The sequence below is a fragment of the Scyliorhinus canicula genome, chromosome 5 (genome assembly GCF_902713615.1).
Source record: "Scyliorhinus canicula chromosome 5, sScyCan1.1, whole genome shotgun sequence".
In the NCBI taxonomy this organism is placed as follows: domain Eukaryota; kingdom Metazoa; phylum Chordata; class Chondrichthyes; order Carcharhiniformes; family Scyliorhinidae; genus Scyliorhinus; species Scyliorhinus canicula.
This window is the reverse complement of record NC_052150.1, coordinates 96153978-96167637: the sequence shown is the minus strand read 5'-3', so window position 1 is coordinate 96167637 and position 13660 is coordinate 96153978. Positions and strand designations below refer to the sequence as shown.

Here is a 13660-nt window from a genome sequence, read left to right as displayed (position 1 = left end):
CCAGCCCCCTGTTAGTCCAGGCCAGAATAAGGGTAGCACAGCTGCCAGCTCACGAGAGGGTGATGTTACACTTGAATACTGCTGCTGAAGACTTGTTTCTCAACACCAGAATTGCAAATTGTAATTAGGCGAAAATTGAGGTTGGCACGAGGCGCCAAACCAACCGCCATGCTTTTATGCCCTGCTGGTGGCATCAATATGCCACGTGCGCTGGTGCAGCATGCAAAATGTTAACATATTATTACCAGGTTTGGCCTAGTTTTTTCCATGCCTCTGCGATTCTCCGCCCCTGTCCACTATCCCCTGCTTCCATCCATCCTGACCCTGGTCAGGATGTCACAACAGGTGTGCCGCACACAGGACCCACAGCACATTAGAGCCACAGTCCCAGCAGGTGCCCACCCCCACCTCACCCAGCCCCAACCGTGGACCCTGATAGCACGCATGCCACCAAGCATGGAGGAGGTCAGTGGCACACGGTGGCCACCCACCCCCACCCCAAAACCCGGTGCCACCCTGCTGATGAGGTGTCACATGGCCCACCCATGGAGGGCACCCACAGTGGACCCTATTGGAGGGCGCAGGACAAGGATCACAGAGTTGACATCGTTGACATGACTTGCAGCAGCCACCAGTATCCCTGCTGGCAGGGACAGGTGGTGGTGTTAGAGGCTCCCCGGTTGCAGCCACCGGTGGAGCCAGCGGTTTTGTTTGGAGAGCAAGGTGTTGTGGGAAACAGCCAACAAGGGGGGGGGGTGAGGAGGGGGGGTCATCCGGAAGCTGGAGCTGCAGTGAAACCCAGGGACACCTTGTGGCCTGTTGGACATGGATGGGCATGGGAGTACTCACCATGATGACATGTCTGCCCATTTCCCCCTGCATAGCTTGGACTTCAGTGTTCAGCCAGGAATGCTTGCCTTCGTCCTGGCCACAACAACCCTTGCGGACACATTGAGGTTGCATGCACAGGCGCTGCTCAGGGAGGACCCTGCGTGGGCTTAAGTAGGGTGCTCTTTCCAAGGGCCGGTGCAGACTCAATGGGCCGAATGGTCTCTTTCTGCACTGTAAATTCCATAATTCCCCTGCTGTCAGTAGCCACAGTAGTCTAGCTTCTTCTAATTCTCCTTGATCTTTCTGCCCCACCTTTCCAAAGACTGCCATCCCAGTCCTATAGATCTCACCTCACCCATCTACCCCCTCCTCTCTCAGCCTCTGACCATGCTCCATCTTCCCTTTCTCTCCCCACCTTCACCTTTAACCATATAATATATTCCTCCTGGTCCTTAACTCTAATCCTTGTTGTATCATCTGCCTCTGCTCCACCCCATTTTAACCCCTCCCTCCTCGAGCAGCTTTTTCGCCTTTCATGTTACAGGCCTTACCTACGCCAGTTAAACTATCCTGTCGAATGCCACTTGACCAAACGCTTTGGTTTTGACTTGCTGTATGAAAATCACAACAAATACATAAATATTCACCAGTTCCTGCTCTCTCCATTAGTACAGCCATTCCTAATGAGAAGTAACAGCAGGATAATGTTGTACAACAACTATATTTGTTTTGGTGACATCAGGCGGATTTAACTATTGACAATCTTGATTGCAATGTTTGTTTTATCAACATCATCTATTTGCAAAGACTTATTTATGGCTGCCTGATTCTCCTCCCCTGGCAGCCTTTTAACTTAGTCAGTGAGGCAGTACTGGGTTTTGTGTACAGGTGGAACAGTTGACTTCAGCCAGCAAAGTCCTTGAAGATTTTAAACCAATCTATGAAGCAGTTTATATTCTCAGTCCCTTTGAAATCACACTTCATTCAGGGCACGTTGACCCAAATTGAATATATGTAACATTGAGCTTGTAGCACTGAATGGAATGTAAATTTCACTGGAAATGAATGTCGGGAGAGGTGTACAATCAGGCAGTTAATTAGTTATTGGCTGTTTTAGACTCTCACTCAAAGTCAACAAGATTCCCACTGAGTTGCGTTACAAGACGACATTTAGCGATTTCATTCCTTTTCCCTCCTGGTCATATAGTTCTAAAAAAGAGGACAATTACGTAGGCAAAATAATTTTAAAATATACTAACGTTATCTGCAGATTTGTCCTGGGTTGAATATAAGGGACTAAGTGCCCTAGAAGTCTTACACCATTTTTCCACTCCTCCTCCTTTCCGAAGGGGCAGACCAGGACATCGCATTCATCATCTGAAAACTGATAGAAGGTGGCCTTATCTTGAAAATCCTCTTGCTTTCCCATCACTATGAAAGAAAAAGATCAGTTGTGAGATTTCTCAGTGATCTGTGCTATAATGCTATTATACTGCAAACTGAAGTATCTAAAATGAAAAACCATTAACTGCCTGCCCAGGTCTATGGATTGTCTTGCTGTAGAAAGTGGATTGCGTGTTATTTGCTGATCAAGTCTAGGAAAGATTTTTCATTCCATCAAGCGTGGTATTTATAATGTTTGGATCATCTGGGGAAAACACGCTGCTGGAAAATAAACTTATGGGACTAAAAGCAACCACCCAACACAATTTTCACTGTATATGCCACTATGTGTTTAAATAAATCTGAAGCATGAAAATTAAACGAAAAGATCTCAAATCTCCAAATTAATATGAAGCAACACGGGATGTGTCCTCAATGTTCTCCTGCTTTCACAAAACCTGCTCAATTGATGTAGTATGAATTCATGTCATTTCAATGGTTTGGTTAAAATAACATTTGTTTAATTGCATCAACATCATGCGATAAAGAAATTGTAATTACAGACAAACCATCCATGAGTGCTCCTGAATAAGTAACATTTTGAACCATGGTTGATGGAAAGGAATGACATCACCATTGCAGAGATTCAAATTGAAGGCTCATAATTTATTCCACCTTCTTTTGAAATTTGAACAAGAATACTTCAAACGAAGAAGGTCAATTCAACTCTGTCCATTTTTTCTGGCGAAATTCAACAAACCAAAACATTCCCAGCATAAACTATATATCCAGTGGACAGTCTTAGTACAGGATTTATTTCTCTTGAATAATAGTGAAATAAATTAAAAGATGTTACCTACAGTTATCCAGATTATTAATTCCATCCATTTGGGCATCAATGTGAAAGAAATGGCATGTCATCTTCTATGTAATGATATTAGTGCAAGGGGATTTTATCAGTATTTTTAACCAATGTTCTTTCCTCTTTCACAATTTTTGATAGTTTAATGGAGGCATTCAACAAAGTAATGAATCTGAGCTACTACTCTCAATACAGTTCTGAGGAAGCACTGCACTGCTGGAGGAGCTCATCTTTCAGATGAAGGGAGCAATTTAACTAAATGGGAACAAAGTCCCACAGCGAGCATGCTTAGCTGCGTATTTCCTGATGTTCGCAGTGCCGAGAAAGACACGGCTATAAAACACGACTCGCATCTTATAAGGGGTCCCAATAGGGACCGCATGGCCAAGGCCTCATACAGCCCCATTTTGTACACTGAAGAGCTCCAATCGCTGGAACTCTTCAGGGTAGCGAGAGATTGGGACGTTATTTTTAAAATGGCGTCCCGATCTCCGAGACTCCCGATCTGATCTCTGAGCCCTCCAAGCCCCCCTTCCAACCCAATCACGCCTGCACAAAGAAATGCCAGGTTGTTCGTGCCTCTGCCAGTGTCAACTGGGCACATTGTCATAGCCAGGCTGACATCCAGTGACACTGCCAAGGTGCTTGGCTGGCAATGCCAGGGTGTCCAGGTGGCATTGGCAGTGCCAGGGTACCATTCTTCCCAAAGGGCATTCACCGGGGGGTATCCGATCATGGAGACCAGTGCTGAACGACACTCATGTCTCCGAGGTAAAGGAGATTGATTCTATGCCTTGCATAGAATCTATTTAATCTGCACATTAAAGTGAGACTAGCTTTTGCCTCCCTGGTAGCCTGGAGATGGATTTTATTAACATGGAAGGACTTGGAGCCCCCGAAGTCGGGGTGTGAGTCAGTGACATGACAGGGCTTCTCCGACTCGAGAAGATTAAGTTCGCCCTGAGGGGATTGATGCGAGGGTTTGCCCGGAGGTGGCAGCCGTTTATTGACTTCTTCGGGATGAACTAAGCTGTCAGCAGTGCGGGGGGAGGGGGGGTGGGTAAGGTGGGGGGAACGTTAGTGGGAAATTGGGATTGGGGAGCTGTTTATGTAAGACATGTTGGCTGGGTTTTGTTGTTGATTGGGTGTGTTGTTCAGTTTGTTCTTTTGATATCTTGTTAAAATTGTTAAAATATTAAATGCCTTACTAAAAACATTTAAAAAAGAGGAATGTGGTACAGAGTGTACAAACTTAAGAGTGATCTAACAGATAAGCCTTGGGGTTGTGAAAATAGAAAAACAATAAAACTAACGCTCTGTATCTAAATGCTCTTAGTATTCACAATAAAATAGAGGAATTTAGAGCACAAATAGAAATAAGTATTTATCGTCTGACAGACATTACAGAGACATGGCTGCAAGATGGCAATGTCTGGGACCTGAATATTCAAAGGTACAAGACATTTCAGAATAACAGGAAACTAGGGAACGTTGGAGGGGAAGCTGGTTAATTAAGATTGGCATTAGCGCATTAGAGAAGGATGATCTTAGTTCTAAAGATCAATTTGTAGAATTGGTTGTCTGGGGATAATAAAAGTAAATGTAGGAAGTCACTTGTGGGAGTAGTTTCCACGCCCCCTCACAGCAGCTAAATTGTAGGATGGGTATACAAGTAGAAATATGGAGGCTTGTGGCAAAGGTATGATGATAATCATGGGTGAGTTTAATCGACATGTAGATTGAATGAATCAAATTGGCAAGGTTGGCCAGGAAGATAGGTTCATAGAATGTTCTCAGAATGGTTTCTTAGAGTAGCACATTCTACAGCTAGCCAGAGGATTGGTTAGCTAACAGGAAATAGAAATGGGCACAAATGACTCATTTTTGAGTTGGTAGGATGTATCAAGTGGAGACCCGCAGGGATCAGTTCTGGAGCCTCAACTATTTACAAGTAATATCAATGATTTGGATGAAAGGACAGAATGTATAGTTGACTAAATTTACTCATCCAGGCAGGTAAAAAGTATTCCATCACATTGCTGATCTGTGCCTTGTAAACGGTGGACATGTTTCAATGAGTCAAGAGGTGCATTGCTTACCACAGATTTCCCAGCCTTTTCCCTGTTCTTGTAGTCACAGTATTTATATGGCTGGTCCAGTTATGTTTCTGGCCAATGGTTGTTGATGGTGGGGAATTCAATGATGTCCATGTGTTGAATGTCAAGGGGTGACAGTTAGATTTTCTCTTGCCAGAGATGGTCATTGCTTGGCACTTATGCAGCATGAAAACTACTTTCCACTCATCGTCCCAAGCCTAGATATTGTCCAGGTCTCGTTGCATTTTGGACATAGGCTGCTCCCTTGCCTGAGGAGTTATGAATGGTGCTGAACATTGTGCACATTCCCACTTCTGACCTTATAGTGAAGAGAAGATTATTAATAAAGGAGCTGAAGATGGTTGGGCCCAGGACATTACTCTGAGAAACCTCTGCAGCAATATCTGGGGGTGAGATGATTGGTCTCCAAAAATCACAACCATTTTCCTTTAAGCTAGGTTTGATATCAACCAGTGGGGAGTTTCCCCCTGATTCTCATTGACTTCAATTTTGCTAAGAATCCTTGAGGCCACACTCTGTCAAAAAGCTGCCATTATGTCAAGGACAATCACTCTCATCTCATCTCTGGAATTCGGTTATTTTTGACATGTTTGGACTGAGGCTGTATGAGATCAAGAGCTGAGTGTCCCCGGTGGAAGGGAAACTGATTTTCAGTGAGCAGGTTAATGCTGAGCAAATGTAATTTGATAGATGAACAATAATTTCCATCGCTTTGCTGATGATTGAGGGTAGACTGATGGGGTTCGATTTGCCCTGTCTTTTGTGGACAGGACATATCTGGGCAATTTTCCACATTGCTGGTTGGATGCCAATGTTGTAGCTGACCTGGAACAGATTGGTTTGGGGTGCAACTAGTTTTGGAGAATAAGTCTTTGTGGAATTGCCGGGATGTTGTCAGGGCCCATAGTTTTTATAGTAGCTAGGGCCTTCAGCCGTTTCTTGATATCACTTGGAGTGCATCGAATTGGCTGAAGACAGGTATCTATGGTGCTGAGGACCTCAGGACAACACCTCGATTGACAAAGAGTCACACCAGCTTTGACAAAGCATCGTTCAGACTCAGAACATTAGCTCCCTTCCCTCTCCAAAGACCAGCTGAGATTTTCCAGTATTTTCTGTTTTTGTTTCAGATTCCAGTAATTTACTTTTACCTAGACTGACTATTGGCTCGGCACTTCTGGCTGAGGATGGTTGCAAATTCTTTATCCTTCCTTGTCTTTTGTGCTGATGTGCTGGGCTCCCATATCATTGAGGAAGAGGCTGTTATTGAGTTTCGACCTCCAGTTGGTTGTTGAATTGTCCACCACAAATTCACAACTGTTGTGACAGGACAGTGCAGAGCTTTGATCTGTTCTGTTGGTTGTGGGATTGCTTCGCTCTGTTTACCATGTGCTGTAGTCCTGAGGTTTAACCTCACCAGGTTTGTACCCCATTTTCACAATGGTGCTTTTGAACCATTCTTGGTTATGGACATTGATGTCCCACCCAGACTACAATCTGTGCCCTTACCTCCCACAGTGCCTCTTCAAAATGATGCTCAACATGGCGAAGCACTGCTTCTTCAGTGACTGGAAGGCGATAGGCGGTGATCAGCAGGACATTTACTTCCCTGTGTTTTTTAAAACAAAATTCCAAATAAGACGCAATTTAGCGTGGCCAATTCACCGACCCTGCACTACTTCGGTAGTGGGGATGAGACCCACGGAGACACAGGAAGCATGTGCAAACTCTACACGGACAGTGACCCGGAGCCGGGATCAAACCCGGGTCCACGGGGCTGTGAGGCAGCAGTGCTAACCACTGCACCACCGTGCCACTCTTCCTTCCGTGCTTGATCTGATTTTTTTGGCAAAGTATCATCTCAGGCAGGAAAAGCAGAGCGTAACCAGGTTTTCCTGCTGTATTTTTAAATTCTTTGCTGAAAAAAGAGGCAGGTCACATGTCACCACTCTGGCAGGGCAGGCCAGTCTCGTCAGCAACTTAGGTTTTTAAAAGATTGGATGCTCTTTTAAAAGGACACTCCAATTTAAAGAAATGAAAATGGAGACATCACACCTCCACGGTACCTCCCCACCCCTACCCCAAACACCATGGTACCCCACCTCTCCATGGAAGTCCCCATCCCCCAGCACCTCCCCCTACGGATCTCCACCCACCCCCAAGGAACATCCGCCAGCACTGGCCCGAGGATGTGTCAGAGGGCAATGCCCATCCATGATCTTCTCCCACAGGGCTGTACTCACCTGCACGCCCCTGACGGGTTCTGCTCACCAGGTGCATTTGTGGGGAACTGTTGTGATTCACATCGCTGTGCTCTCATGCTGACGTGAATGGACAATTTAACATGGGAGAGAATATCAGGCATAAAATCCTGATAACGATATTTAAATTGATACAAATAGGGATACTGTCTTTCAATTGGAGACAATCAATTGGGGAATTCCCATCAGTGTAAAAGGCATTTTTGGGGCTCCCGTGCTATTCTCTGCCCCCTCTGTGTTCCCTTCCCCCAACTCTTCCTAATATCAGAGCCTCTTCCTTCACTATCAATAGCTCCAGACTGTGACACGCATGTATAATAACAATAATCTTCATTAGTGTCACAAGTAGGCTTTCATTAACACTGTAATGAAGTTACTGTGAAAATCCCCTAGTTGCCACATTCCGGTGCCTGTTCGGGTACACTGAGGGAGAATTCAGAATGTCCAATTCACCTAACAGCACGTCTTTCGGGACTTGTGGGAGGAAACCAGAGCACCCAGAGGAAACCCACGCAGACAACGTGCAGACTCCTCACAAACAGTGACCCACTGCTAATCTGCTACCAATGTCTTTTGCCATAGCAACTTGAGCTAACTGAGTGAACTATAATACACCATCAACAAGCTCAAAGTTGCAAATGATTGAACTTTCTTAACATGAAGGAAAGCTGCAAAATGAGCTGGAACACAGGATTATTATTGTGCTGACTGTTAGAAACAAAGCTCACTTGTTTAGTACCTTTAAAGTCCAGTCTATTAGTAAATTAATATTTGACCCTGAGCCTCAGAAGTGAGGGGGAAAGCAGATGGGCACATAAATTGATTGATTTTCTCAGGATGACCTCTGAAAAAACACATTTTAAAGAAAACAAAATTATTTATTTATGCTACAAAAGCTGAACATATATTTATTTGCTCAGCCTTTACATGTGTTTGCCCATTATGATAATTCTCAAGAATTTCTAGTAAAATAGTTTTTGTTTACTCTCCTAACTTAATTCAATATTTTTTTTCAAATGTTCATTTCTTGAGCCTCCCCTTTTAACATTGCTGCTTATGTGTTTGTTAAAGGTGGGTGGCAACAAATTAAAGTGAATCCTTCCTTCACTATGGAATAACAGAAAGTCTCTACTTATTGCCTCCTCCAAGTATTGCCAATTAACCACTCAAGACACCATCCCCTGCCTACAGCATGTTTTATTTCTCTTTCCAGCACAGCTGTTAATGAAATACTTCATTGATATCAGGGTCATCAGAAAACAGTGCTTTGAAAAATGACTGTTTCACACAGGCCAATAACAGTGAGGCTCAGGGTCAGATATTGAACTAATCATAAAATGGCCACTGAAGATACAGGATGTGAGGTTTTGCTGTAACAGAATCAGCAGAATATTGGTGCTATGTTCCAGCTCATTGTGATGTTGTCCTTCAGTTTAAGAAAGTGTTTAATAATTTACTACCCATGCAATTTTGAGGTTGCTGGTGGTGTGCTACAGTTCACTCAGGAAGGCCAAGCACATCGGAGCTGATGCTCAGTATTTGGTTTTTAAAAAAAAAGTAACAGTACTGCATGTCCTATCTAGCTTGCTTCAATCATGTCACCTCTGCCATGAAGCAGTCTCTCTATAAGCTGTGTTTTTAGATGGGTTCAGTAGAGACTTACCACTAAGAAGCACTGCTGTCTTTGAACATGAAACATGGTGATCAGAAGTGGGACTAAAATAGACTGCTGAAACCCTGGAACTGCTGCAGGGAAGTTACAGCTCAGAAAGGCACACAGAAATGTTCAAATCTGTTAAAAGCAACTGGGAAAGGGCAAGGGAAAGCAGACTCAAACTGAAGGTTGCAAGTGAAATACTGGGTGAGTTAACATGACTGTACATTTTTCCTTACTGTCTCTCATAGAAATTAAAGGTCATATGTGGGAGAACTGGCAGTTTTTCTACTTGTAATGACAAATCTATGAGCTACAACACATTCAATTAACAAGTCAGGGCAGACAACAGAGGATTTGAAGGCCTTAAGCGCACATTTTGAATCCTGAGTGAATGTTATTTATGAATGTTAGGTATTCAACACTAGAGCTCAAGGTGCAAAAGAGCCCATTGAACAGTAACACAGCTTGCAGAATTGTGTTAATTTGGGCAGGTAAAATATGATCTGATTAAAGTTGGAATAGTCGTAAGCCTATGAGACCCCTCAGTGAGAGCAATTCTACTGGAAGAGAAGAAACCATGAAAGTGTAGAACCTGTGTAGAAATGCAGAGCTTGTAAAATGTCAGCTAGAGCACAATTATGGCAGAATAGACCAAGAGACACATTGAGCGGAATTTACCGGCTGTTCACGCTAGTGGGATATTCAGGTCCACCGACAGCGCACCCCCGCCTCGGGTTTCCCAGCGGCGAGGGGTGCACATTCAATGGGAAGTCCCATTGACAAGGGTGGGACCAAAAGATCCTTCTGGCCTCTGCTGCTAAAAAACACATAGCACGTTGCACACAAAATCCCGCCCATCATGCTGAGAGACATTCCAGGCTAAAAGAGCAGAGCAATCCCAGACAAAGGACAGGATTCAAGTATTCATAGAATCATAGAATCAGAACAATAAGAAGGTCATTCAGCCCATTGAGTCTGCACTGACCCTAGAGCATCCTCCCTAGGCCCATGCCCCACCCTGTCCCCATAACCCCACCTAAACTTTTGGACACTAAGGGGCAATTTAGCATGGCCAATCCACCTAACCTGCACATCTTTGGACTGCGGGAGGAACTGGAGCACCTGGAGGAAACGCACGCAGACATGGAGAGAAAGTGCAAACTCCACGCAGACAGTCACCCAAGGACAGAATTGAACCCGGGCCCCTGGCGTTGTGAGGCAGCAGTGCTAACCACTGTGCCACCTAACCGCCCAAATATTGTGGAGGTCAGCATACAAAGGAGAAGAAGGATTGTCCAATGTGAGAAAATAGTGTTTTAACTGCAAGAAGCCAAATAATTTCTCACACAAGTGTGGCTAGAAAGAAGTAAAACATGCCTTTACAGGTGGCCACTGGAGAGGTATCTGCAGAAGAGTCCAACGAAGCACAGTACATGATACAACAGGTTGGTTCTGTCAAGTCTGTGGAGGATAACTTGTTTTTGACTGTTACAATGATGACCGGAGAAGGGGAGTATCAAGCGAACAAGAAGTGTCAGATAGATACCTCAATGGTCGCTGAATGGCTGAATTCCAGGCGTGGCAGCAGTTTTGCTGTCATAGAAATCTATGAATCCTGCCCCAGCGTCAACACTCAGGAATAGAAAATCTGGCTGCTCAAGTTCCAGATCATAGATGGGATGTAACAACCAATCACCTCAGCTGGGGAAAGTCTGAGGCTAGGTCTGATAACAATGAACATGGGGATAGAGATTCAGAGTGCCACAGCCCACAAAACACACATAGAAAATAGAAGCAGAAGGAGGTAATTCGGCCCTTCAAGCCTGCTCCATCATTTATTATGATTATGGCAATCATCAAGTTCAATACACTGATCCCACCTACCCCCCATAACCCTTGACCCCTTTAGCCCCAAGAGCTATATCTAATTAGTTCTTGAAATTACACAAGTTTTCACCTCAAATACTTTTGTGATCGTGAATTCCACAGATTTACCACTCTCTGGGTGAAGAAAGTTCTCCTCACCTCAATCCTAAAAGGTTTACCCCTGATCCTCAAATTGTGATCCTTGGTTCTGGACTCCTCCACCATTGGGAACATTCTTTCTGACTCTACCCTGTCTAATCCTGTTAGAATTTTATATGTTTCTATGAGATCCCTTCTTGCTCTTCTAAACTCCAATGAATATAATCCTCATCGACTCAATCTCTCCTTGTATGACAGTCCTGTCATCCCAGGAATCAGCCTGGTAAACCTCTCCCTCCATAGCAAGAACATCCTTCCTCAGATAAGGACACGAAAACTGCACACAATACTCCAGGTGTGGCCTCACCGATGTCCTATACAATTGCAGTAAAACATCCCTATTCCTATACTCAAATCCTCTCACTATGAAGGCCAACCTACCATTTGCCTTCTTTACTGCCTGCTGTAGCTGCCAACCCAATCCTTGAGGAGTACAAAGATATGTTTACAGAGTTGAAATGTCTACCAGGAGAAAATCATTTAGACATAGATAAGAGTGTAAGATTAATTCAGCATCTGCCGAGAAGAGTTCCAGCTGTGTTCAAGTCAAGATTAAAAGCCAAGATAGAAGAGCTGAGATTGAAGTGAGTGACCAAGAAAATGACAACTCCTCCAGACTGGATAAGCAGCACGGGAGCAGTGAAAGAATCTGGAAAACTAAGAGTATGCTTGGGCCCAAAGATTGAAATAAATTGCAGACGAGATTTCACTACCCTATACCAACCATCAAAGACGTTTTGCTGCATTTTGCCCAGGCAATAATCTTTAGCCTAGAAACGAAGAATGGTTACTAACAAATGAAGCTGGATGAAGTCAGCAGCTTTCTAACAATACCCTCCATGCTGTCTGGGAGATACAGATGGTTGCACATGCCATTTTGTGTTTTCATAGTTCCAGACGAATATCAATGCAGACAACATGAGGTTATCAGTGATTTTCCCGGAACGGGAACCATAGTGAATGAATAACCAATCTATGGATGTGGAGACACAATGGAAGAAGCTATATATGACCATGATCAGAATTGACTACGACTGCTGGACAGACCTCACCAAATGAACCTGAAGCTGAACAAGAAAAAATTACAGTTTACAATGCTGACAGGTCATGTACTGACTGCTAAAGGCAACGTCCGGATCCTAACAAGATGAGAGCAGTAGCAACGATGCAGCAACCAACAGATGTGAACATCTGCAATGATTTGTTGAATTCATGAATTATTTAGCAAAACGTTTGCCTAATTCTTTTGTTGGAGGATGAGCCATTACACAAGCTCACTGCCAAGGATGTGCAGTAATATTGGGGAGCAGAACAAGACACAGTGTTCACTAAAATCAAACAACTAGTGATGACAGCACCAGTGCTGAAATACATGGCATCAATGACAAAGTCATCTTGTAGACTTGGAGCAACCCTGATTCAGCAAGGATAGTCAATCCCATTTGAATATGGGCATTAACGCAAATGAAACAACTCTACATCCAGATAAAGGAAGAATATCTGGCTATTCTTTATGCATGTGAGTGTTTTCATCAATACCTGCCTCGGAGAGACAAAGTAACAATGTAGTCCGACCATAAGCCACATCAAATCATTTTTCTCAACCACGACCATCTGCACCAAAACATCTGCAAAGAATATTACTGTGTATACAGAGATTTCAGCTAGATGTGACATATAGCAAGGGAAACAATGGTATATTTCAGACACGTTGTCGAGAACAGCGCTCCCCACAAAGGAAGCTGAGGGTGCTCCAACAGAATGTGAAATCTTCCATGAAGCAGCAGCTCAACATGAGCTGGAAGTGATCAATCCAGCAGAGACATCTGAGGGACAAGGGCCTTGCTCAAATCAAGCAAAATACTCGACATGAAGCAACTCTCCGAGTGTTATCAGAAGTAGTGATATAATGATGGCCAGAGAACATGAAGGACACACCTGTGGTCAGAAGAGTATATTGGGTATATCGAGATGAACTGACAGCTCAAGTACAAAGGCAATAAAGTCATCAGCCCGACGGAGATGAGAGGAGAGATACTGAAGTGCATTCTTGCAAGTCATCAAGGAATTGAATCAAGTATGAGAAAGGCAAGAGATGTGCTTTACTGGCCAAACACGAGTAATGTAATTAAAGGCCATATTGGCCAATGCAGTGCTTATAACGAGTATCAAGCTAAACAAGCCAGAATGCCATTGATGACACATGACGTCCCAGACAGATCGTGGATGAAGCTGGGAGTAGACCTCTTCACTATAGTAGGAACTGATAATCTTGTCACTGTTGACTACTATTCTGACTAATGGGAGTTAGACCAGCTGACATTCTTCAGTCATTAGAGCATTCCAAACATTGTGATGAGTAGCAATGGCCACCCAACTAGCAAAGTTGTTCCTTCACAAAAATCGGCCTACCAGAGAGAAGGGATCTGACCAGCTGTGTTGAATATAGAACTACCATCAATGTCGGAGGTCCACCTGTCTTTAATAATGGTTATCATGGCAACAAGTGCCAGGGAGAGGGAAT

The 13660-nt window shown here is 43.9% G+C and overlaps 1 protein-coding gene across 2 annotated transcripts in view; it reads right to left on the bottom strand.

Annotated features, from left to right (window-relative positions):
• rapgef5a (Rap guanine nucleotide exchange factor (GEF) 5a) overlaps positions 1-13660 on the bottom strand; it is a 282740-nt gene that overhangs the window by 211512 nt on the left and 57568 nt on the right. For both annotated transcript variants that reach the window (XM_038797428.1, XM_038797429.1), the window contains exon 5: positions 2091-2262. In XM_038797428.1, the coding sequence (XP_038653356.1) occupies positions 2091-2262 (172 nt within the window). The remainder of the gene's footprint in view (positions 1-2090; positions 2263-13660) is intronic.